At 30.0% G+C, this 26,402-nt stretch overlaps 2 protein-coding genes across 7 annotated transcripts; both read right to left on the reverse strand.

Moving 5' to 3' along the window:
* Positions 1–1,230, reverse strand: LOC129615858 (cilia- and flagella-associated protein 20). The gene is made up of 4 exons (XM_055531248.1): positions 948–1,230; positions 754–870; positions 379–501; positions 1–307 (listed from the first exon to the last, which is right to left on the reverse strand). The coding sequence occupies exons 1-4, from the start codon at positions 1,104–1,106 to the stop codon at positions 101–103; spliced, it is 606 nt and encodes a 201-aa protein (XP_055387223.1). The 5' UTR covers positions 1,107–1,230; the 3' UTR covers positions 1–100.
* On the reverse strand, positions 986–26,357 carry LOC129615855 (ATP-binding cassette sub-family C member 10). 6 transcript variants are annotated; one of them, XM_055531238.1, is made up of 18 exons: positions 26,100–26,241; positions 25,388–25,799; positions 24,984–25,216; positions 24,486–24,924; positions 24,217–24,428; positions 23,922–24,159; positions 23,599–23,867; positions 23,363–23,539; positions 6,657–6,774; positions 6,357–6,596; positions 5,964–6,289; positions 5,566–5,907; positions 5,443–5,505; positions 5,242–5,374; positions 4,351–5,187; positions 3,874–4,073; positions 3,515–3,803; positions 986–1,059 (listed from the first exon to the last, which is right to left on the reverse strand). In XM_055531238.1, the coding sequence occupies exons 2-17, from the start codon at positions 25,764–25,766 to the stop codon at positions 3,528–3,530; spliced, it is 4,482 nt and encodes a 1,493-aa protein (XP_055387213.1). In that variant the 5' UTR covers positions 25,767–25,799; positions 26,100–26,241; the 3' UTR covers positions 986–1,059; positions 3,515–3,527. The 6 variants fall into 6 exon arrangements, with proteins under 6 accessions (XP_055387213.1, XP_055387214.1, XP_055387218.1 ...); XM_055531239.1 differs by having other exon boundaries at positions 1,003–1,059; positions 3,519–3,803; XM_055531243.1 differs by lacking the exon at positions 986–1,059 and having other exon boundaries at positions 3,200–3,803; positions 26,100–26,155; positions 26,225–26,357.
* Positions 26,358–26,402: the final 45 nt, after the last annotated feature.

Consider the following 26,402-nt stretch of genomic DNA (forward strand, 5'->3'; position numbering starts at 1 on the left):
AAGTTCAATTTTATTTTTTATATTTTGAGCCATTATTTTTGGACTAAAATTACAGATCAAAATTTTAATGTGATTTTTTTTTAGATAAGGTAGAACACGTTCAACATATACTCGGCTGATTCACAGACTTTTGTGAAGGTTTTTGGATAGGCAGGAATAATTTAAACTCAGGGGGTAACTCATCTTCAGCATAAAGTCGATCAGAAAAATAAACTCTTCTTATTCTGCAATTTGCATGTATTTGTACTCGTAAAGTCTCAACATAATTAGTTCCATAAGCTCTCCTTGTGAAATCCGACAAATTAAACTGTAAAATTTGATGCATTAGATAATCTCAGTACCTACATACATAATTTTTAAAAATTTAGAATGTCAAACCTGAATTTGATTCCATCCTTCATCTAATCGCATTGGCATTGTACAAATGAAAGGTTTAACTCTTGTTGTAGATTGATAGTTGCTAGCCCTAAATCGTCGCCTTACATTTTTATCATCAAGAACCTAAAGATATGTAGTAATTCGGTTTGGTTTACAAAATTTCAAATTTAAAAAATTTAAAACGTTTTTATAAAAGAGGAAATAATAATATTATTGGTATTATGTTTTACTTCACTAATAAATTAAGAGATTTATATACATATATACATACTTATAAAAGTTAGGTTTGAAGCTACTAATTACCACGGGGTTTACATTTTCAATAGTAGCTAATACAAACTCGACTTTAAATAAAATTTTAATTATATTACTCACCTGGACTTCAAAAGTAAAATACTTTTTTAAGTTTTTTATTATCATCACTAAAAACGGAAGTTTTATTCCAAGAGTTTTTTTGGGATCAGCTGGACATGTTATGAATGTTGTTGAAACCTAAATCAAAATATTAGCTTATATTTCATATACCACCAATATATGTCTTAATATAAAAATTAAATTTTTTGTCTTACGTTCGTCCCAACAATTTCCAAAACTAAGCTTTGAATATCATTGTCCGTAATTCGTTTAATATGCCCATTTCTAACTTTTTTATCCCAAATTTGTAATGGTTTACTTCCTATGCTGTATAATATTGATAAAAAACCAGATTGAAATGTGTTTTTAAACATTATGAAATTTAACTACTGTATGAAAGCAACTTTTTGTACAAAAACGAAAGAATATTAGTACTTTTAATACTTTTTTATTAATTTTTATTTTCTATGACATTTTGTTTATTCATTACAGGCATTAATGTCCAATTCATGTGGAAAAAAAGTTGCTTAGCAACGTTAAATGTCATAATTGTCATTATTGACAGTAACTGCGTTTACTCAACACCTAAAGTGTGCAAATTAGCCTAGCTTACACGGACAGGTCAGTAATTAAGGTAAATAAAAATTTTATTTCAATTGCCGAATAACTACATTATTATAAATGAAATATTATTTATTAAATGCATATTTTTAATTTAATAACAATCGCAATAATTTTTTAGTGAATGCCTTTTATAAACAAAAACGGAAAATAAATAGATTTGCTTCGTTTTTCCTCAGTAAATTTTATTATTTAACTTTTTGACAACTCGTTTAATTTTAAGATTATACGTTTTGCCAATATGTTAGAAATATAGAATTTTTCTGAGAAGGCTTACCTGCAGTTTACTATAGTTATGTCACTCCTGAAAAATACATCCAATTTTACATAACTCCAGGCAAAGTCTTTTAAACAAGTTTTACATGAACGATTTTCATCAGACTTAGATTAAATTGTCGTATATTACTTTGTTTATATAACAGATCGAGTACTTGACTTCAAACATCAATCTGCGTATATACTGTACAGATTGAAAGAATATTACTTGAAACCGACTTAAGTTTGACATTAGCTGACAAGCTACAGCTACCTTGTATTATATCAATTTGTTATTTTCAAGTTAACATTTGTTAAATCAAGCTAATAATTTTATCGGATAGACTTGATTTAAAGTTTCAAGTCCAATAGTGTTTGTATAAGCTTGAAATTCGTTTGAAATCGGTTTTAAGCCTCACATGAACGCTGTATATGTAAAAAAAACCAAGAGAAACTGACACCAAAAATTATAAAACGGTAACACATTTTCTTTCATTACTAGCGATTACCAACATTGATCGAAAGTAATTCAGACTACCGCAATAATCGTTTATTTTACCGATTTTTGTTAAAATAACTAAATGATCAACACGTTTACCACCACTGGTTTCTTAACTGTTCTATTCTAGTTAAACATGCGCAACATATTATTTCTGTCTGGGACAAAACTTGCAAAAACTTTAAAAAGAGAAACAATAGCGAAATTTCTTTCAAAAAGAAAAAAAATTCTCACTTAAAAAAAAATAAAGCAGACAGAAAACTTGAAAAAAACTTTTAAAAACTTTATAAATAGGTGATAAACGTTAAATTTCAAAGCATTTATCAAACATAAACAAATCTTTTTTGGTTATACCAAAAATCAATTTTGATTTTGGATTATAAAACTGTGAAACTTACGAAAAACCATTTATGAACCCATTTTGGTTATTTTATTTTTAATTGAAAAGTTTTGAAAAAAAAGTTATTGTTGATGAAAAATTTTTTTCAGAAAAAAAACCTTCAGACATAACCAAAAAAAAACATATGTTTCGACTTACAGCTGTCGAAAAGTTTTAAAACACTAAATTTTACTTTACAAAACTTGAAAAAATTTTAAACATTGAAAAAATGAGAATATCATTTTCTCTTATTTTTGTTCAAAAAGTATCATCCCAAACAGTTTGCATATAAAAACTTTCTTATCCCAGACAGACCTATTATATACATTCATATGTACACATTTAAATCCAGTAACCGTTTAGATACCGTTTTCGTTCACACTCATCTCTAAAATTTTTCACATTAATTCCTGGTAGCAATTTTATTGTGAATTTAACAATGTCAGCCATCGGTTGTTTGCAAAGGTTGTAGGCTTGGCAAAATAATTTTATTATTCATCACCTTTTTGGAGAAAGGTAAATACTTGAATTAGCATTACTGTAAACATACATATGTACTTAGTATGCTGCACGATACTAAAGTTGAGAAAAATGGGGAAAGGTTAATAAACTATCTTAGTAGCGGTTTTTTAAGGAAAAAATATCGTTATGAATTGAAATTAAATTCAAATAAAAATATTAGTCTGTAAAAAATGTCTAAGTAGGTACTTTATTTACTGGAAATCAATAATCAAATATTAACACATTAACACATAAATACGTTAAAAATAATTTTAAAATTAGCAGACTTAAAAATTATATTTTAATTACTAAGTTAAAATAATATTATTTTTATGTACATATGTATATTTAAATTAAAATAAAACAGAAATGATATCTATAGAATATAACAAAATTTGAAGAACATAAATAATACAAATTTAAAAGCAAAAATACCGTGCACACAATATATTGTAAGTATGCACCTATTTTAAAATATTTACTTAAAGAAGTTACATATTATATATACATACACATTATATACATACATACAATTAATAATTATGAAGAATCACATAACACATAATCTGTGTTCTTTTGCTCCTGTAACATTTTTGAAAATAGGGAATTCGGATTAGATGCCAATTCTGCTGGTTTACCTTCTTCAGCAATTTTTCCAGAATCCATTACTATAATTCTATCAACATTTTGAAGACCTTTCAAACGATGAGCAATTAAAAATACTGTAGAGCTTCTAAACGAATATTTAAGTGCAATTTGAATTGCAGCTTCCGAATCTGTATCCAAATTCGATGTACCTTCATCAATGCAAACGATCTAAAAAATTAGTTGAATGTTTTCAATCAAGAGAATATTTGTAAAATGGTTTTATTGAAGTAAACCTCACCTGTGAACTTTTTAATAAAGCTCTAGTTAAGCATAAAAGCTGCTTTTGCCCTGCAGACAAATTACTTCCGTTTTTTTCCAAATAGCCACTTAAGCCACCCAGTGATTGAACCAAAGGTGTGGCTAGGCAAGCTGTAATGGCATTCCACAACTCAGAATCTAGAAATTTTTTTCTTGGATCCAAATTTTCACGAACTGTTCCTAAAGAAATGTATATATTTTGTTATATATGTACAATAGAATCCACAATTATTTAAACAACACATTGTCAAATATCCAACTTAAGGTCCCAATTACTAGATAGTGCAATTTTTAATAAATTTCATTTAAAATAATTTTGATGTGATAAAATGTATTGGGAATAAACTTCGAGTTCAATCCATTTAAAACTACATAAGTCATTTCCATTTCAAGTTAGAAATTCAAAATATATATGTATATACAACGTGTTGTCTAAATATCTGCTGACTTAACGTACCCTCAAATAAAAATGGTTCTTGAGAAATTACTGCAATTCTATCTCTTAAAACATGTAAAGCCAAAGTTTTAAGGTTAACACAGTCTAATACAATTTCCCCACAAGCTAAAGGCGCAACTCTTAGAAGTGCTGATAAAATAGAAGTTTTCCCTGCCCCAGTACGTCCTACAACAGCAATTCGTTCAAAAGCCTCTGTTCTCAAATTAAAATTTTCAAGTGCTGGCGTTAAGTGTTCACGGTATTTAAAATATACGTTATTAAACTGAAGGGCACCTTGGCTGGGCCATCCAAACGGAGGATCAATAGAACCATCAGCGTTATCTTCCTTTTCCAATTCTAAATATTGACTAACCCGTTCAACAGCAACAAACTCCTGCTCTGTTTCAGCAAAAGCATTTAATACTCCACCTAATAAGCCGGTTATTGAAAGTGAATACGAAATTGCCAATCCCACAAGACTGGGATAGGCATAATGAGCCGAAGTTAGGGTGGCTAACAAACCAGCGCCACCAACAAGAAATGAACCCAAAAGTTGTAATCGAAAAGCAAGCCACTGTTGGGCAGCTGTAGATGACAGTTGAGCTTTAATACTTTCTTCTAATTTCACATGAAAATCACGCTGAAAACGAGTGCTAGCTCTCATAGCTCTTATTGTCATTAAACCTTGTAAAGTTTCAGTAAAATGAGTGTAAATTGGTGATAAAGCATTACTTGAAAGTCTTTTTATGTCGCGGGATGCATATCTATAACGATATTGCAAACTGTAATAAATTGGAACCATTGGAATGATTACTAATCCAAGCCATGGCATAGCATATAATGTAATAAAAATTGCACCTATTAAAAAAAAAAAATAATTTATTAAGTTTCGTTAAACTTTTATGTAATTACCAGCTAGTCCAACAACTTGAGCCAAAAATATATTTAATATGAATGGTAGTGAATCATCAATCGTATACGTATCTGAAGAGAAACGGTTTAATATTCTCCCAACTGAAGTAATGTCAAAGAACTTGAATTTGGTCTATTTAAAAAAAAAAATGTAAATTCAAGATAATTGCGTTTAATAAAAACTTGTTAACTAATACTCACGTATAAAACACGATTCAATAACGTATTATGAATAAACTTAGCTGCTCTTAGACCAGCGAAAGCCTAAAATAAATTATTGAAAGCATAAAACCATAAACTTATGCTCATTAAAAATAAACTCACAAAAACAAAGGCTCTAATCAGAGTGATAAGAGAGTTAGTTACAGCTAATGAAGCGTAAATTCCTAAATAAAAACCTAGCGAATTTATTGTACTATTGTTTTGGATATTTTCTTTAAACACGTTATCAACATTCCGAATCATGTCTGCCGAATTGTCTGATGAAAAATTTTCGGGCACATTGTTAAAATCCGTGACCCACTTTGCTAACCATATATCTGACAAATTACGTGATATTTGCATCAAAACAACAAATAAGATAACACTAAAAGCTAACGACCCTTTCATAGCATTCCAATATATTATTAAAACATTAGTATTTATATAACCTTGTTCTTTTGATTCCTACCAAATGAAATAAAAAAAATGGTAAATTGTAAAGAATAATATTATATATTTACCTCTAGCATTATGCTGTCAACACTTTTATTGTCCGATTCAAGATTATCTAAATCAATACTGGAAAGTCGACTACTACGATCTAATTCTTCTAATGTACTTGTTAAATCATCTTCTTCGCTCATTTCAAAACTATCCGACATTAAATCACTTTTTCTTAACTCACCATTATCCATTTTTAAAATTTGGTTTGCATGTAGAAAAAGTGTTGAATTTTCTGTTATTACAATTCTAGTTTTGTGTTTCAGTAATCCCAATATACAATACTTTATTATATGGTTTGCAACATGTGCATCAACTGATGAAAGGATGTCATCAAGCAAATATACTAAAATTTCAAAATTTTTTGTTTTGTTTTAAATTGTCTTTCGTTTCAACTAGAAACGAATACTTACTGCTTTTATCCTGGTAAACGGCTCTTGCTAAAGAAATTCTCATGCGCTGTCCTCCTGAGAGAGTATGGCCATTCTCTCCAATACCTACTTGATCTCCTCCTAACGACAGAAGGTCTTCGGTCAATGCGCAAGAATATACAACTTTTTTATATCTTTGTTCATCATAAACGGCTCCCCATATTATGTTTTCTCTAATTGTACCTCTTTGAAGCCAGGGTAGTTGGGGTACATATCCAAAACCTGTTACAAAAGAGATATGTCATAGTATTAAATTTTTATTTCAATGTTGCGTTAGTTTACCAGTATACAAATCTTGTACTGCTACACTACCGTTAGTAAACTTCATTTTAGCAATAATAGCAGAAATTAGAGTACTTTTTCCACTTCCCACTGATCCTTCTATACAAACTAGCTCACCCTATAGTTATTTTGCAAAACGATTATAAAACAGTATTAAAATATTTTTAAAATTCTAGACATAAAACTTAGACAATTCTATAGTGCATTTATGTACTTTTTATTATTCCCAGTAATTTTTAGGTCTTTTTTAAATTAATTAATTGCCGTGTCTATATATTGCTCAAAATTTTATTTAAGTTGTATTTGATTATAGCTCAACATTATGATATTATGATATTTTTATGGTTGCAAAATTGCCTAAGTTTTATTCCAAGATATTAACATGTAAGTGATCATATTCTAAACTGCAGGCCGTACAAATGGGGAAACAGGACAACGCCGCCACATATAAGAATCTGTATAAACTCTCTTAACTATTTTCTTTACCAATTTATCTCTAGAGTCAAGCGAACGTCTTTAAACCACCACTCACAATAGTGTCCCTGTTGATAACTAACCGATGATCGCTTCTGACAGTCGTGTTAGTTTTTACTGAATCAAAACTCCCATCTCCTCTTTTTTTGTAGCCCTTCTTTGTTTTTGGTTGATGGAAGTAATTTTCCAGTATATCTTCTACAGACCTTTACAAGTTTGCTAGCTCCCTCACGTGATTTTCTCAGTTCCCAGGAATAAAGATTTGAGATTCCCCATATTGTAACGGTGTAGTCCGTCCCGCATAAGTTAGTAAGTTCAAAATATCCCCCTATGTTATCAGGTATCACGGTAAATCCTTCCGTGGCAGCTTGTGTACCCTGTTAGTTAGAAAATATTTTAAAATTTTGCACGACCCTCTACCTTGGCAAAAAATTTAAAATTTTTTAAAATTTTCCACGACCGCCTACCTTGGCGAAAAATTGAAAATTTTTTAAAATTTTGCACGACCCCTACCTTGGCAAAAAATTGAAAATTTTTTAAAATTTTGCACGACCCCCTACCTTGGAAAAAATTGAAAATTTTTTTAAATTTTGCACGACCCCCTACCTTGGCAAAAAATTGAAAATTTTTTAAAATTTTCCACGACCCCCTACCTTGACAAAAAATTGAAAATTTTTTAAAATTTTCCACGACCTTGACAAAAAATTGAAAATTTTTTAAAATTTTCAACGACCCCCTACCTTGGCAAAAAATTGAAAATTTTTTAAAATTTTGCACGACCCCCTACCTTGGCGAAAAATTGAAAATTTTTTTAAATTTTGCACGACCTTGGCAAAAAATTGAAAATTTTTTAAAATTTTGCACGACCCCCTACCTTGGCAAAAAATTGAAAATTTTTTTAAATTTTGCACGACCCACTACCTTGGCGAAAAATTGAAAATTTTTTTAAATTTTGCACGACCCACTACCTTGGCGAAAAATTGAAAATTTTTTTAAATTTTGCACGACCCCCTACCTTGGCGAAAAATTGAAAATTTTTTTAAATTTTGCACGACCCCCTACCTTGGCGAAAAATTGAAAATTTTTTTAAATTTTGCACGACCCACTACCTTGGCGAAAAATTGAAAATTTTTTTAAATTTTGCACGACCCACTACCTTGGCGAAAAATTGAAAATTTTTTTAAATTTTGCACGACCCCCTACCTTGGCGAAAAATTGAAAATTTTTTTAAATTTTGCACGACCTACCTTGGCAAAAAATTGAAAATTTTTTTAAATTTTGCACGACCCACTACCTTGGAGAAAAATTGAAAATTATTTAAAATTTTCCACGACCCCCTACCTTGGCAAAAAATTGAAAATTTTTTAAAATTTTGCACGACCCCCTACCTTGGCAAAAAATTAAAAATTTTTTAAAATTTTGCACGACCCCCTACCTTGGCAAAAAATTGAAAATTTTTTAAAATTTTGCACGACCACCTACCTTGGCGAAAAATTGAAAATTTTTTTAAATTTTGCATGACCTTGGCAAAAAATTGAAAATTTTTTAAAATTTTGCACGACCCCCTACCTTGGCAAAAAATTGAAAATTTTTTTAAATTTTGCACGACCCACTACCTTGGCGAAAAATTGAAAATTTTTTTAAATTTTGCACGACCCACTACCTTGGCGAAAAATTGAAAATTTTTTTAAATTTTGCACGACCCCCTACCTTGGCGAAAAATTGAAAATTTTTTTAAATTTTGCACGACCTACCTTGGCAAAAAATTGAAAATTTTTTTAAATTTTGCACGACCCACTACCTTGGAGAAAAATTGAAAATTATTTAAAATTTTCCACGACCCCCTACCTTGGCAAAAAATTGAAAATTTTTTAAAATTTTGCACGACCCCCTACCTTGGCAAAAAATTAAAAATTTTTTAAAATTTTGCACGACCCCCTACCTTGGCAAAAAATTGAAAATTTTTTAAAATTTTGCACGACCACCTACCTTGGCGAAAAATTGAAAATTTTTTTAAATTTTGCATGACCTTGGCAAAAAATTGAAAATTTTTTAAAATTTTGCACGACCCCCTACCTTGGCAAAAAATTGAAAATTTTTTTAAATTTTGCACGACCCACTACCTTGGCGAAAAATTGAAAATTTTTTTAAATTTTGCACGACCCACTACCTTGGCGAAAAATTGAAAATTTTTTTAAATTTTGCACGACCCCCTACCTTGGCAAAAAATTGAAAATTTTTTAAAATTTTGCACGACCCCCTACCTTGGCGAAAAATTGAAAATTTTTTTAAATTTTGCACGACCTACCTTGGCAAAAAATTGAAAATTTTTTTAAATTTTGCACGACCCACTACCTTGGAGAAAAATTGAAAATTATTTAAAATTTTCCACGACCCCCTACCTTGGCAAAAAATTGAAAATTTTTTAAAATTTTGCACGACCCCCTACCTTGGCAAAAAATTAAAAATTTTTTAAAATTTTCCACGACCCCCTACCTTGGCAAAAAATTGAAAATATTTTAAAATTTTGCACGACCTTGGCGAAAAATTGAAAATTTTTTAAAATTTTGCACGACCACCTACCTTGACAAAAAATTGAAAATTTTTTAAAATTTTCCACGACCTTGGCAAAAAATTGAAATTTTTTTAAAATTTTCCACGACCCCCCCTACCTTGACAAAAAAATTAAAATTTTTTAAAATTTTGCACGACCCACTACCTTGGCGAAAAATTGAAAATTTTTTTAAATTTTGCACGACCCCCTACCTTGGCAAAAAATTGAAAATATTTTAAAATTTTGCACGACCCCCTACCTTGGCAAAAAATTGAAAATTTTTTAAAATTTTGCACGACCCCCTACCTTGGCAAAAAATTGAAAATATTTTAAAATTTTGCACGACCCCCTACCTTGGCGAAAAATTGAAAATTTTTTAAAATTTTGCACGACCCCCTACCTTGGCAAAAAATTGAAAATTTTTTAAAATTTTGCACGACCTACCTTGGCAAAAAATTGAAAATTTTTTTAAATTTTGCACGACCCACTACCTTGGAGAAAAATTGAAAATTATTTAAAATTTTCCACGACCCCCTACCTTGGCAAAAAATTGAAAATTTTTTAAAATTTTGCACGACCCCCTACCTTGGCAAAAAATTAAAAATTTTTTAAAATTTTGCACGATCCCCTACCTTGGCGAAAAATTGAAAATTTTTTAAAATTTTGCACGACCCCCTACCTTGACAAAAAATTGAAAATTTTTTAAAATTTTCCACGACCTTGACAAAAAATTGAAAATTTTTTAAAATTTTCCACGACCCCCTACCTTGGCAAAAAAAATAAAATTTTTTAAAATTTTGCACGACCCCCTACCTTGGCAAAAAATTGAAAATTTTTTAAAATTTTGCACGACCCACTACCTTGGCGAAAAATTGAAAATTTTTTTAAATTTTGCACGACCCCCTACCTTGGCAAAAAATTGAAAATTTTTTAAAATTTTGCACGACCCCCTACCTTGGCAAAAAATTGAAAATTTTTTTAAATTTTGCACGACCCCCTACCTTGGCAAAAAACTGAAAATTTTTTAAAATTTTGCGCGACCCCTTACCTTGGCAAAAAATTGAAAATTTTTTAAAATTTTCCACAACCCCCTACCTTGGCGAAAAATTGAAAATTTTTTAAAATTTTGCACGACCCCCTACCTTGGCAAAAAATTGAAAATTTTTTAAAATTTTGCACGACCCCTTACCTTGGCAAAAAATTGAAAATTTTTTAAAATTTTGCACGACCTTGGCAAAAAATTGAAAATTTTTTAAAATTTTGCACGACCCCCTACCTTGACAAAAAATTGAAAATTTTTTAAAATTTTCCACGACCTTGGCAAAAAATTGAAAATTTTTTTAAATTTTGCACGACCCACTACCTTGGCGAAAAATTGAAAATTTTTTTAAATTTTGCACGACCCACTACCTTGGCGAAAAATTGAAAATTTTTTTAAATTTTGCACGACCCCCTACCTTGGCAAAAAATTGAAAATTTTTTAAAATTTTGCACGACCCCCTACCTTGGCGAAAAATTGAAAATTTTTTAAAATTTTGCACGAAACCCTACCTTGGCAAAAAATTGAAAATTTTTTAAAATTTTGCACGACCCCTTACCTTGGCAAAAAATTGAAAATTTTTTAAAATTTTGCACGACCTTGGCAAAAAATTGAAAATTTTTTAAAATTTTGCACGACCTTGGCAAAAAACTGAAAATTTTTTAAAATTTTCAACGACCCCTTACCTTGGCAAAAAATTGAAAATTTTTTAAAATTTTCCACAACCCCCTACCTTGGCGAAAAATTGAAAATTTTTTAAAATTTTGCACGACCCCCTACCTTGGCAAAAAATTGAAAATTTTTTAAAATTTTGCACGACCCCTTACCTTGGCAAAAAATTGAAAATTTTTTAAAATTTTGCACGACCTTGGCAAAAAATTGAAAATTTTTTAAAATTTTGCACGACCCCCTACCTTGACAAAAAATTGAAAATTTTTTAAAATTTTCCACGACCTTGGCAAAAAATTGAAAATTTTTTTAAATTTTGCACGACCCACTACCTTGGCGAAAAATTGAAAATTTTTTTAAATTTTGCACGACCCACTACCTTGGCGAAAAATTGAAAATTTTTTAAAATTTTGCACGACCCCCTACCTTGGCAAAAAATTGAAAATTTTTTAAAATTTTGCACGACCCCTTACCTTGGCAAAAAATTGAAAATTTTTTAAAATTTTGCACGACCTTGGCAAAAAATTGAAAATTTTTTAAAATTTTGCACGACCCCCTACCTTGACGAAAAATTGAAAATTTTTTAAAATTTTCCACGACCTTGGCAAAAAATTGAAAATTTTTTTAAATTTTGCACGACCCACTACCTTGGCGAAAAATTGAAAATTTTTTTAAATTTTGCACGACCCACTACCTTGGCAAAAAATTGAAAATTTTTTAAAATTTTGCACGACCTCCTACCTTGGCAAAAAATTGAAAATTTTTTTAAATTTTGCACGACCCCCTACCTTGGCAAAAAACTGAAAATTTTTTAAAATTTTGCGCGACCCACTACCTTGGCGAAAAATTGAAAATTTTTTTAAATTTTGCTCGACCCCCTACCTTGACAAAAAATTGAAAATTTTTTTAAATTTTGCACGACCCCCTACCTTGGCGAAAAATTGAAAATTTTTTAAAATTTTGCACGACCCCCTACCTTGGCAAAAAATTGAAAATTTTTTTAAATTTTGCACGACCCACTACCTTGGCGAAAAATTGAAAATTTTTTAAAATTTTGCACGACCCCCTACCTTGACAAAAAATTGAAAATTTTTTTAAATTTTGCACGACCCACTACCTTGGAGAAAAATTGAAAATTATTTAAAATTTTCCACGACCCCCTACCTTGACAAAAAATTAAAAATTTTTTAAAATTTTGCACGACCTTGGCAAAAAATTAAAAATTTTTTAAAATTTTGCACGACCCCCTACCTTGGCGAAAAATTGAAAATTTTTTAAAATTTTGCACGACCCCCTACCTTGACAAAAAATTGAAAATTTTTCAAAATTTTCCACGACCTTGACAAAAAATTGAAAATTTTTTAAAATTTTCCACGACCCCCTACCTTGGCAAAAAAATTAAAATTTTTTAAAATTTTGCACGACCCACTACCTTGGCGAAAAATTGAAAATTTTTTTAAATTTTGCACGACCCCCTACCTTGGCAAAAAATTGAAAATATTTTAAAATTTTGCACGACCCCCTACCTTGGCAAAAAATTGAAAATTTTTTAAAATTTTGCACGACCCCCTACCTTGGCAAAAAATTGAAAATATTTTAAAATTTTGCACGACCTTGGCGAAAAATTGAAAATTTTTTAAAATTTTGCACGACCACCTACCTTGACAAAAAATTGAAAATTTTTTAAAATTTTGCACGACCCCCTACCTTGGCAAAAAATTGAAAATATTTTAAAATTTTGCACGACCTTGGCGAAAAATTGAAAATTTTTTAAAATTTTGCACGACCACCTACCTTGACAAAAAATTGAAAATTTTTTAAAATTTTCCACGACCCCCTACCTTGGCAAAAAATTGAAAATATTTTAAAATTTTGCACGACCTTGGCGAAAAATTGAAAATTTTTTAAAATTTTGCACGACCCCCTACCTTGACAAAAAATTGAAAATTTTTTAAAATTTTGCACGACCCCCTACCTTGGCAAAAAAATTAAAATTTTTTAAAATTTTGCACGACCCCCTACCTTGGCAAAAAATTGAAAATTTTTTAAAATTTTGCACGACCCACTACCTTGGCGAAAAATTGAAAATTTTTTTAAATTTTGCACGACCCCCTACCTTGGCGAAAAATTGAAAATTTTTTAAAATTTTGCACGACCACCTACCTTGACAAAAAATTGAAAATTTTTTAAAATTTTCCACGACCCCCTACCTTGGCAAAAAATTGAAAATATTTTAAAATTTTGCACGACCTTGGCGAAAAATTGAAAATTTTTTAAAATTTTGCACGACCACCTACCTTGACAAAAAATTGAAAATTTTTTAAAATTTTCCACGACCTTGGCAAAAAATTGAAATTTTTTTAAAATTTTCCACGACCCCCCCTACCTTGACAAAAAAATTAAAATTTTTTAAAATTTTGCACGACCCACTACCTTGGCGAAAAATTGAAAATTTTTTTAAATTTTGCACGACCCCCTACCTTGGCAAAAAATTGAAAATATTTTAAAATTTTGCACGACCCCCTACCTTGGCAAAAAATTGAAAATTTTTTAAAATTTTGCACGACCCCCTACCTTGGCAAAAAATTGAAAATATTTTAAAATTTTGCACGACCCCCTACCTTGGCGAAAAATTGAAAATTTTTTAAAATTTTGCACGACCCCCTACCTTGGCAAAAAATTGAAAATTTTTTAAAATTTTGCACGACCCCTTACCTTGGCAAAAAATTGAAAATTTTTTAAAATTTTGCACGACCTTGGCAAAAAATTGAAAATTTTTTAAAATTTTGCACGACCTTGGCAAAAAACTGAAAATTTTTTAAAATTTTGCACGACCCCTTACCTTGGCAAAAAATTGAAAATTTTTTAAAATTTTCCACAACCCCCTACCTTGGCGAAAAATTGAAAATTTTTTAAAATTTTGCACGACCCCCTACCTTGGCAAAAAATTGAAAATTTTTTAAAATTTTGCACGACCCCTTACCTTGGCAAAAAATTGAAAATTTTTTAAAATTTTGCACGACCTTGGCAAAAAATTGAAAATTTTTTAAAATTTTGCACGACCCCCTACCTTGACAAAAAATTGAAAATTTTTTAAAATTTTCCACGACCTTGGCAAAAAATTGAAAATTTTTTTAAATTTTGCACGACCCCCTACCTTGGCAAAAAATTGAAAATTTTTTAAAATTTTGCACGACCCCTTACCTTGGCAAAAAATTGAAAATTTTTTAAAATTTTGCACGACCTTGGCAAAAAATTGAAAATTTTTTAAAATTTTGCACGACCCCCTACCTTGACGAAAAATTGAAAATTTTTTAAAATTTTCCACGACCTTGGCAAAAAATTGAAAATTTTTTTAAATTTTGCACGACCCACTACCTTGGCGAAAAATTGAAAATTTTTTTAAATTTTGCACGACCCACTACCTTGGCAAAAAATTGAAAATTTTTTAAAATTTTGCACGACCTCCTACCTTGGCAAAAAATTGAAAATTTTTTTAAATTTTGCACGACCCCCTACCTTGGCAAAAAACTGAAAATTTTTTAAAATTTTGCGCGACCCACTACCTTGGCGAAAAATTGAAAATTTTTTTAAATTTTGCTCGACCCCCTACCTTGACAAAAAATTGAAAATTTTTTTTAAATTTTGCACGACCCCCTACCTTGGCGAAAAATTGAAAATTTTTTAAAATTTTGCACGACCCCCTACCTTGGCAAAAAATTGAAAATTTTTTTAAATTTTGCACGACCCACTACCTTGGCGAAAAATTGAAAATTTTTTTAAATTTTGCTCGACCCCCTACCTTGACAAAAAATTGAAAATTTTTTTTAAATTTTGCACGACCCCCTACCTTGGCGAAAAATTGAAAATTTTTTAAAATTTTGCACGACCCCCTACCTTGGCAAAAAATTGAAAATTTTTTAAAATTTTGCACGACCCCTTACCTTGGCAAAAAATTGAAAATTTTTTAAAATTTTGCACGACCTTGGCAAAAAATTGAAAATTTTTTAAAATTTTGCACGACCCCCTACCTTGACGAAAAATTGAAAATTTTTTAAAATTTTCCACGACCTTGGCAAAAAATTGAAAATTTTTTTAAATTTTGCACGACCCACTACCTTGGCGAAAAATTGAAAATTTTTTTAAATTTTGCACGACCCACTACCTTGGCAAAAAATTGAAAATTTTTTAAAATTTTGCACGACCTCCTACCTTGGCAAAAAATTGAAAATTTTTTTAAATTTTGCACGACCCCCTACCTTGGCAAAAAACTGAAAATTTTTTAAAATTTTGCGCGACCCACTACCTTGGCGAAAAATTGAAAATTTTTTTAAATTTTGCTCGACCCCCTACCTTGACAAAAAATTGAAAATTTTTTTTAAATTTTGCACGACCCCCTACCTTGGCGAAAAATTGAAAATTTTTTAAAATTTTGCACGACCCCCTACCTTGGCAAAAAATTGAAAATTTTTTTAAATTTTGCACGACCCACTACCTTGGCGAAAAATTGAAAATTTTTTAAAATTTTGCACGACCCCCTACCTTGACAAAAAATTGAAAATTTTTTTAAATTTTGCACGACCCACTACCTTGGAGAAAAATTGAAAATTATTTAAAATTTTCCACGACCCCCTACCTTGACAAAAAATTAAAAATTTTTTAAAATTTTGCACGACCTTGGCAAAAAATTAAAAATTTTTTAAAATTTTGCACGACCCCCTACCTTGGCGAAAAATTGAAAATTTTTTAAAATTTTGCACGACCCCCTACCTTGACAAAAAATTGAAAATTTTTCAAAATTTTCCACGACCTTGACAAAAAATTGAAAATTTTTTAAAATTTTCCACGACCCCCTACCTTGGCAAAATATTGAAAATATTTTAAAATTTTGCACGACCTTGGCGAAAAATTGAAAATTTTTTAAAATTTTGCACGACCACCTACCTTGACAAAAAATTGAAAATTTTTTAAAATTTTCCACGACCCCCTACCTTGGCAAAAAATTGAAAATATTTTAAAATTTTGCACGACCTTGGCGAAAAATTGAAAATTTTTTAAAATTTTGCACGACCCCCTACCTTGACAAAAAATTGAAAATTTTTTTAAATTTTGCACGACCCACTACCTTGGAGAAAAATTGAAAATTATTTAAAATTTTCCACGACCCCCTACCTTGGCAAAAAATTGAAAATATTTTAAAATTTTGCACGACCTTGGCGAAAAATTGAAAATTTTTTAAAATTTTGCACGACCACCTACCTTGGCAAAAAATTGAAAATTTTTTAAAATTTTGCACGACCCCCTACCTTGGCAAAAAATTGAAAATATTTTAAAATTTTGCACGACCTTGGCGAAAAATTGAAAATTTTTTAAAATTTTGCACGACCACCTACCTTGACAAAAAATTGAAAATTTTTTAAAATTTTGCACGACCCCCTACCTTGGCAAAAAATTGAAAATATTTTAAAATTTTGCACGACCTTGGCGAAAAATTGAAAATTTTTTAAAATTTTGCACGACCACCTACCTTGACAAAAAATTGAAAATTTTTTAAAATTTTCCACGACCCCCTACCTTGGCAAAAAATTGAAAATATTTTAAAATTTTGCACGACCTTGGCGAAAAATTGAAAATTTTTTAAAATTTTGCACGACCACCTACCTTGACAAAAAATTGAAAATTTTTTAAAATTTTCCACGACCTTGGCAAAAAATTGAAATTTTTTTAAAATTTTCCACGACCCCCCCTACCTTGACAAAAAATTGAAAATTTTTTAAAATTTTCCACGACCTTGACAAAAAATTGAAATTTTTTTAAAATTTTCCACGACCCCTTACCTTGGCGAAAAATTGAAAATTTTTTAAAATTTTGCGCGACCCCCTACCTTGGCAAAAAATTGAAAATTTTTTTAAATTTTGCACGACCCCCTACCTTGGCAAAAAACTGAAAATTTTTTAAAATTTTGCGCGACCCACTACCTTGGCGAAAAATTGAAAATTTTTTTAAATTTTGCTCGACCCCCTACCTTGACAAAAAATTGAAAATTTTTTTAAATTTTGCACGACCCCCTACCTTGGCGAAAAATTGAAAATTTTTTAAAATTTTGCACGACCCCCTACCTTGACAAAAAATTGAAAATTTTTTTAAATTTTGCACGACCCACTACCTTGGAGAAAAATTGAAAATTATTTAAAATTTTCCACGACCCCCTACCTTGACAAAAAATTAAAAATTTTTTAAAATTTTGCACGACCTTGGCAAAAAATTAAAAATTTTTTAAAATTTTCCACGACCTTGGCAAAAAATTGAAATTTTTTTAAAATTTTCCACGACCCCCCCTACCTTGACAAAAAATTGAAAATTTTTTAAAATTTTCCACGACCTTGACAAAAAATTGAAATTTTTTTAAAATTTTCCACGACCCCTTACCTTGGCGAAAAATTGAAAATTTTTTAAAATTTTGCGCGACCCCCTACCTTGGCAAAAAATTGAAAATTTTTTTAAATTTTGCACGACCCCCTACCTTGGCAAAAAACTGAAAATTTTTTAAAATTTTGCGCGACCCACTACCTTGGCGAAAAATTGAAAATTTTTTTAAATTTTGCTCGACCCCCTACCTTGACAAAAAATTGAAAATTTTTTTAAATTTTGCACGACCCCCTACCTTGGCGAAAAATTGAAAATTTTTTAAAATTTTGCACGACCCCCTACCTTGGCAAAAAATTGAAAATTTTTTTAAATTTTGCACGACCCACTACCTTGGCGAAAAATTGAAAATTTTTTAAAATTTTGCACGACCACCTACCTTGACAAAAAATTGAAAATTTTTTAAAATTTTGCACGACCCCCTACCTTGGCAAAAAATTGAAAATATTTTAAAATTTTGCACGACCTTGGCGAAAAATTGAAAATTTTTTAAAATTTTGCACGACCACCTACCTTGACAAACAATTGAAAATTTTTTAAAATTTTCCACGACCCCCTACCTTGGCAAAAAATTGAAAATTTTTTTAAATTTTGCACGACCCCCTACCTTGGCAAAAAACTGAAAATTTTTTAAAATTTTGCGCGACCCACTACCTTGGCGAAAAATTGAAAATTTTTTTAAATTTTGCTCGACCCCCTACCTTGACAAAAAATTGAAAATTTTTTTAAATTTTGCACGACCCCCTACCTTGGCGAAAAATTGAAAATTTTTTAAAATTTTGCACGACCTTGGCAAAAAATTGAAAATTTTTTTAAATTTTGCACGACCCCCTACCTTGGCAAAAAACTGAAAATTTTTTAAAATTTTGCGCGACCCACTACCTTGGCGAAAAATTGAAAATTTTTTAAAATTTTGCACGACCCCCTACCTTGACAAAAAATTGAAAATTTTTTTAAATTTTGCACGACCCACTACCTTGGAGAAAAATTGAAAATTATTTAAAATTTTCCACGACCTTGACAAAAAATTAAAAATTTTTTAAAATTTTGCACGACCTTGGCAAAAAATTAAAAATTTTTTAAAATTTTCCACGACCTTGGCAAAAAATTGAAATTTTTTTAAAATTTTCCACGACCCCCCCTACCTTGACAAAAAATTGAAAATTTTTTAAAATTTTCCACGACCTTGGCAAAAAATTGAAAATTTTTTTAAATTTTGCACGACCCCCTACCTTGGCAAAAAACTGAAAATTTTTTAAAATTTTGCGCGACCCACTACCTTGGCGAAAAATTGAAAATTTTTTTAAATTTTGCTCGACCCCCTACCTTGACAAAAAATTGAAAATTTTTTTAAATTTTGCACGACCCCCTACCTTGGCGAAAAATTGAAAATTTTTTAAAATTTTGCACGACCCCCTACCTTGGCAAAAAATTGAAAATTTTTTTAAATTTTGCACGACCCACTACCTTGGCGAAAAATTGAAAATTTTTTAAAATTTTGCACGACCACCTACCTTGACAAAAAATTGAAAATTTTTTAAAATTTTGCACGACCCCCTACCTTGGCAAAAAATTGAAAATATTTTAAAATTTTGCACGACCTTGGCGAAAAATTGAAAATTTTTTAAAATTTTGCACGACCACCTACCTTGACAAAAAATTGAAAATTTTTTAAAATTTTCCACGACCTTGGCAAAAAATTGAAATTTTTTTAAAATTTTCCACGACCCCCCCTACCTTGACAAAAAATTGAAAATTTTTTAAAATTTTCCACGACCTTGACAAAAAATTGAAATTTTTTTAAAATTTTCCACGACCCCTTACCTTGGCGAAAAATTGAAAATTTTTTAAAATTTTGCGCGACCCCCTACCTTGGCAAAAAATTGAAAATTTTTTTAAATTTTGCACGACCCCCTACCTTGGCAAAAAACTGAAAATTTTTTAAAATTTTGCGCGACCCACTACCTTGGCGAAAAATTGAAAATTTTTTTAAATTTTGCTCGACCCCCTACCTTGACAAAAAATTGAAAATTTTTTTAAATTTTGCACGACCCCCTACCTTGACAAAAAATTGAAAATTTTTTTAAATTTTGCACGACCCACTACCTTGGAGAAAAATTGAAAATTATTTAAAATTTTCCACGACCCCCTACCTTGACAAAAAATTGAAAATTTTTCAAAATTTTCCACGACCTTGGCAAAAAATTGAAAATTTTTTAAAATTTTGCACGACCCCTTACCTTGGCAAAAAATTGAAAATTTTTTAAAATTTTGCACGACCTTGGCAAAAAATTGAAAATTTTTTAAAATTTTGCACGACCCCCTACCTTGACGAAAAATTGAAAATTTTTTAAAATTTTCCACGACCTTGGCAAAAAATTGAAAATTTTTTTAAATTTTGCACGACCCACTACCTTGGCGAAAAATTGAAAATTTTTTTAAATTTTGCACGACCCACTACCTTGGCAAAAAATTGAAAATTTTTTAAAATTTTGCACGACCTCCTACCTTGGCAAAAAATTGAAAATTTTTTTAAATTTTGCACGACCCCCTACCTTGGCAAAAAACTGAAAATTTTTTAAAATTTTGCGCGACCCACTACCTTGGCGAAAAATTGAAAATTTTTTAAAATTTTGCACGACCCCCTACCTTGGCAAAAAATTGAAAATTTTTTTAAATTTTGCACGACCCACTACCTTGGCGAAAAATTGAAAATTTTTTAAAATTTTGCACGACCCCCTACCTTGACAAAAAATTGAAAATTTTTTTAAATTTTGCACGACCCACTACCTTGGAGAAAAATTGAAAATTATTTAAAATTTTCCACGACCCACTACCTTGGCGAAAAATTGAAAATTTTTTTAAATTTTGCACGACCCCCTACCTTGGCAAAAAATTGAAAATATTTTAAAATTTTGCACGACCCCCTACCTTGGCAAAAAATTGAAAATTTTTTAAAATTTTGCACGACCCCCTACCTTGGCAAAAAATTGAAAATATTTTAAAATTTTGCACGACCTTGGCGAAAAATTGAAAATTTTTTAAAATTTTGCACGACCACCTACCTTGACAAAAAATTGAAAATTTTTTAAAATTTTGCACGACCCCCTACCTTGGCAAAAAATTGAAAATATTTTAAAATTTTGCACGACCTTGGCGAAAAATTGAAAATTTTTTAAAATTTTGCACGACCACCTACCTTGACAAAAAATTGAAAATTTTTTAAAATTTTCCACGACCCCCTACCTTGGCAAAAAATTGAAAATATTTTAAAATTTTGCACGACCTTGGCGAAAAATTGAAAATTTTTTAAAATTTTGCACGACCACCTACCTTGACAAAAAATTGAAAATTTTTTAAAATTTTCCACGACCTTGGCAAAAAATTGAAATTTTTTTAAAATTTTCCACGACCCCCCCCTACCTTGACAAAAAATTGAAAATTTTTTAAAATTTTCCACGACCTTGACAAAAAATTGAAATTTTTTTTAAATTTTCCACGACCCCTTACCTTGGCGAAAAATTGAAAATTTTTTAAAATTTTGCGCGACCCCCTACCTTGGCAAAAAATTGAAAATTTTTTAAAATTTTGCACGACCCCCTACCTTGGCAAAAATTAAAAATTTTTTAAAATTTTGCACGACCCCCTACCTTGGCGAAAAATTGAAAATTTTTTAAAATTTTGCACGACCCCCTACCTTGGCAAAAAATTGAAAATATTTTAAAATTTTGCACGACCTTGGCGAAAAATTGAAAATTTTTTAAAATTTTGCACGACCACCTACCTTGACAAAAAATTGAAAATTTTTTAAAATTTTCCACGACCTTGGCAAAAAATTGAAATTTTTTTAAAATTTTCCACGACCCCCCCTACCTTGACAAAAAATTGAAAATTTTTTAAAATTTTCCACGACCTTGACAAAAAATTGAAATTTTTTTAAAATTTTCCACGACCCCTTACCTTGGCGAAAAATTGAAAATTTTTTAAAATTTTGCGCGACCCCCTACCTTGGCAAAAAATTGAAAATTTTTTAAAATTTTGCACGACCCCCTACCTTGGCAAAAATTGAAAATTTTTTAAAATTTTGCACGACCTTGGCAAAAAATTGAAAATTTTTTAAAATTTTGCACGACCTCCTACCTTGGCAAAAAATTGAAAATTTTTTTAAATTTTGCACGACCCCCTACCTTGGCAAAAAACTGAAAATTTTTTAAAATTTTGCGCGACCCCTTACCTTGGCAAAAAATTGAAAATTTTTTAAAATTTTGCACGACCCCTTACCTTGGCAAAAAATTGAAAATTTTTTAAAATTTTGCACGACCTTGGCAAAAAATTGAAAATTTTTTAAAATTTTGCACGACCCCCTACCTTGACAAAAAATTGAAAATTTTTTAAAATTTTCCACGACCTTGGCAAAAAATTGAAAATTTTTTTAAATTTTGCACGACCCACTACCTTGGCGAAAAATTGAAAATTTTTTTAAATTTTGCACGACCCACTACCTTGGCGAAAAATTGAAAATTTTTTTAAATTTTGCACGACCCCCTACCTTGGCAAAAAATTGAAAATTTTTTAAAATTTTCCACGACCTTGACAAAAAATTGAAAATTTTTTAAAATTTTACACGACCCCCTACCTTGGCAAAAAATTTAAAATTTTTTAAAATTTTGCACGACCCCCTACCTTGGCAAAAAATTGAAAATTTTTTAAAATTTTGCACGACCCACTACCTTGGCGAAAAATTGAAAATTTTTTTAAATTTTGCACGACCCCCTACCTTGGCAAAAAATTGAAAATTTTTTAAAATTTTGCACGACCCCCTACCTTGGCAAAAAATTGAAAATATTTTAAAATTTTGCACGACCCCCTACCTTGGCGAAAAATTGAAAATTTTTTAAAATTTTGCACGACCTCCTACCTTGGCAAAAAATTGAAAATTTTTTTAAATTTTGCACGACCCCCTACCTTGGCAAAAAATTGAAAATTTTTTAAAATTTTGCGCGACCCCCCCTTACCTTGGCGAAAAATTGAAAATTTTTTAAAATTTTGCACGACCCCCTACCTTGGCGAAAAATTGAAAATTTTTTAAAATTTTGCACGACCCCCTACCTTGACAAAAAATTGAAAATATTTTAAAATTTTGCACGACCCCCTACCTTGGCGAAAAATTGAAAATTTTTTAAAATTTTGCATGACCTCCTACCTTGGCAAAAAATTGAAAATTTTTTTAAATTTTGCACGACCCCCTACCTTGGCAAAAAACTGAAAATTTTTTAAAATTTTGCGCGACCCCTTACCTTGGCAAAAAATTGAAAATTTTTTAAAATTTTCCACAACCCCCTACCTTGGCGAAAAATTGAAAATTTTTTAAAATTTTGCACGACCCCCTACCTTGGCAAAAAATTGAAAATTTTTTAAAATTTTCCACGACTAACTAACTGGACACGGGTCAGCAACAGCAAATGGATAAGTTATGATCATATTACACAAATAATATTTTGAAAGTAGGTAGTAAAACTTGTTTCACCATTTTATTTTTTTTACCTGCTTTACTTGCAAATTTATACTTTCTAATTTAAAGCAATGATCAGTTTTTTGATTTTCTCTCAAATCATATTCAAATGTACCATCCTTTATCTCCAATACTAGAAGCTTTTCATCCGGTTGTAATTTGTTTTGAAAAAGTGGGTCATAATACGTAGAAAAATCAAGATTTTCAAGCTAGTATTGATAAATTTTTAGTCATTTTTTTCAATTTGATTTCATATTTGAATACTTACATTTAATAATTCTTGAATACGTTTTATAGAAACCCAAGCCTCTACCAAACCATTCAAAACCCAAGGGAAAGCATTAAGTGGGCCAATTAGCATATTTAGCAGGGCCACACTTGTGTAAGTAGTTGCTGCCGTTAAAGGATTTCCTATTAGTACAGAAACCCCAAATGTTAATAAACACATCAACACTGGTGTTGTTGCCCAGAAGTATACACATATCGCATCTAAATATTTACGTTTGGATAAAAATTTCATTTCTTCATCACGGCAATCTTAAAGATGAATTCATTTCTTTAGATATCTTACTGGGCAAACGTGCAAATTACCTTTTATTTTCTTAATAAATATATCTTCCCATGCATTGATTTTTATATGCTTGGCACTTTGAATAGTTTCTCTAGTAATGGATAAACGACTGTCTTTTGCGTTCATTAGACCGATGGAATAGTTATGTATTTTGTTGGCTAATAAACGATTTATTGGTATCAAACTTGCTGCGAATAAAACTCCCGCAATGAATGCCGCTCCAACTTGAGTGTAAAGCAAATATAATGTTGTTAGAAGCTAAAAATTAGTTTGATTGCAAAAAGTTTTTGGAATTTAATTAATTTTTTTATTTACTTGAAACGGTATGCTCCAAAATGAATGAAAACTAATACAAGAATTTACTATTCTGTCAGTGTCTGTGGACATTAAATTCAAAATTTCAGGAGTTGCGTTTTCTAAACCCCTTGCTTCAATAGCCTTACTATATATGGTTGTAACAACACCAGTTCTCATTTTCATTCCTAAAATTGATATCCTCCAATTAAAATGGACACTGCAAGTGGCGCCTAAAAAAATTTTTTTTTGGTTTAGAAGAATAAATGTAGAAAATCTAATTTTTTTACCAATTGATGTAAACAACAATAGACCTAAAGCATATAAGTAAGACATATCAATCGATTCTTTTTTTGTATGTTCAGTCAAAAGTCCACCTAAAAGTAATGGACCAGCGAAACCTGCGGTGTCAGCTATAAAACGAAGTAAACCAATCAAATAGAACTCTCGCCCGAAAGCTTTATGAAGCGCCCAAAAGAACGAGTTTGATTGAAACACAGCAGTTTGCAATCGCTCTGAATTACGATTAATATTCAAGCAGTCTGGAAGATCGAACAAGTCATCTACTTTTTTTAAATTTCCAATTGAGCCTTTGGTGATTAATGGTTCAACCCAATAGAACAAAAATTTTGATGCTAAATTAGCTTCATCTTGAGCATGACCTAAACTTGCTTCATGTAAATTCGTGCCAAAATGCACATAACGATTGCTTAATAGACTCTGCTCTTCCTAAAAAATTCACATATTTATTAATTATATAAATTTCATACATGAAATCCATGTTTTACTTCATGTTGAGTTAAAACTGATCTCACTTGAACCGCAGAGCCACTAATCAGAAATGTTGCTAAATAACATAAGTCCAAAATAAAAACAGTCAAACTCCAGTTCCAAAAATTATAACTGAAACTTGTTCTTAACCATATAATATGCAGTACAAAAATAGCAGTCCAAAACACATTTATGATTAAAGGACCCCTATGACTGATCCCACCATGTTTCCTTAAAATAAATAAATATCCTAAAAAATTATTAGTTTTAAATAAAAAACTTATAATTTCATTCTGCATCTCATTTTTACAGTCACCTTTTTCAATCGCTTTCAAATCAGAAATCAGAATTTTGTGATAAGTGAGTGTAAATATCTAAGATAGAGAATGAGGTTCTTATTCTTATTATTTTATTTACTTGCCTATATGAACCGCCCACATGATTGTTTCAGTACAAGTTAACAAAACCTCTGCAGGATTTAAATGAATTTGATTAACTACATAATAAAGTGACTTAGCAATTGGAATAATTGCCAGTATTGTTGAAATAATTATTCTACTATATATTAATTTTAACTGTGTTATATTTCTTGCAACTGTTGCGGCATATGCTCCACAATAAAAAGATGATACTATCGCAAAACAAGCATAAATTGGCAATTGAAGAACTATTTCTTGAAAACATGGTAAAAGGTCATTCGTTGTGTTTTGCCAGGGCGTCAAACCTGTTGGACAGAATTCGCTCCAATTCCAACGAAAATGACCGTTCTGGTAAGTTTCTCCAATTTCAATGTTATTCATATTGATTATTTCTAAAATTTTCCTAGTGATTATCTAGAATAAGATTTTCATAAAAAATATACATACCTACATAATTAAAAAAAATTATGTTGTATAACCTTAAAAATAATTCGCTAACTGTAAAACTTAACCTTTTTGGCAATTAAATATACACGAAAAAACAATAAATAGAAAATAAATAAGAAAAACTAAAAATAATTTTTTAATTTAATACAAAACTGCGAAATCGTTCTGTAAATATAACCAAATACTCTGTATATACATAAATATTGGAATTTCTGATACAACACAATTTTCATTATTTATAATGGTATATCCCCAATTAGAACTTACTTATTCACAAATCCTTATCTACAAATTCACCCAAATTTGTAATGTCAATGTTGAACCTTAATGCAGAAGTGAGTAATTGAATTGATAGATAGCAGTTTTACAATCTAATCAAAATTTTACATTACTTAATTTGTACACATCAGCCTTTTTTGGTTTAAATAATATAAACTTTATTGCATCCACTTTTCAACAGTCATCTTAAAAAACTAGCTTGAGTTAAAAAACACAAAATTATCAATAAATATTCTTGAATAATTTTCTTAAATATTGATCCAAAAATAAGCCTTTGTAAAACTTCTCTGT

This window comes from Condylostylus longicornis, unplaced genomic scaffold (genome assembly GCF_029603195.1).
Source record: "Condylostylus longicornis isolate FDR11 unplaced genomic scaffold, ASM2960319v2 ptg000153l, whole genome shotgun sequence".
Lineage (NCBI taxonomy): Eukaryota > Metazoa > Arthropoda > Insecta > Diptera > Dolichopodidae > Condylostylus > Condylostylus longicornis.

Excerpts from the sequence above, each read along its gene's own strand:
- LOC129615855 (XM_055531238.1), bottom strand. The coding sequence starts at position 25,766 with ATGAATAACATTGAAATTGGAGAAACTTACCAGAACGGTCATTTTCGT. Across the intron at positions 23,868-23,921 it reads ATTTATTAAGAAAATAAAAG|ATTGCCGTGATGAAGAAATG; the intron begins GTAATTTGCACG and ends TTCATCTTTAAG. Across the intron at positions 6,775-23,362 it reads TAAATTTGCAAGTAAAGCAG|GGTGAGCTAGTTTGTATAGA; the intron begins GTAAAAAAAATA and ends AAATAACTATAG.
- LOC129615858 (XM_055531248.1), bottom strand. The coding sequence starts at position 1,106 with ATGTTTAAAAACACATTTCAATCTGGTTTTTTATCAATATTATACAGC. Across the intron at positions 871-947 it reads TGGAAATTGTTGGGACGAAC|GTTTCAACAACATTCATAAC; the intron begins GTAAGACAAAAA and ends ATTTTGATTTAG. Across the intron at positions 502-753 it reads ATTTTACTTTTGAAGTCCAG|GTTCTTGATGATAAAAATGT; the intron begins GTGAGTAATATA and ends ACATATCTTTAG.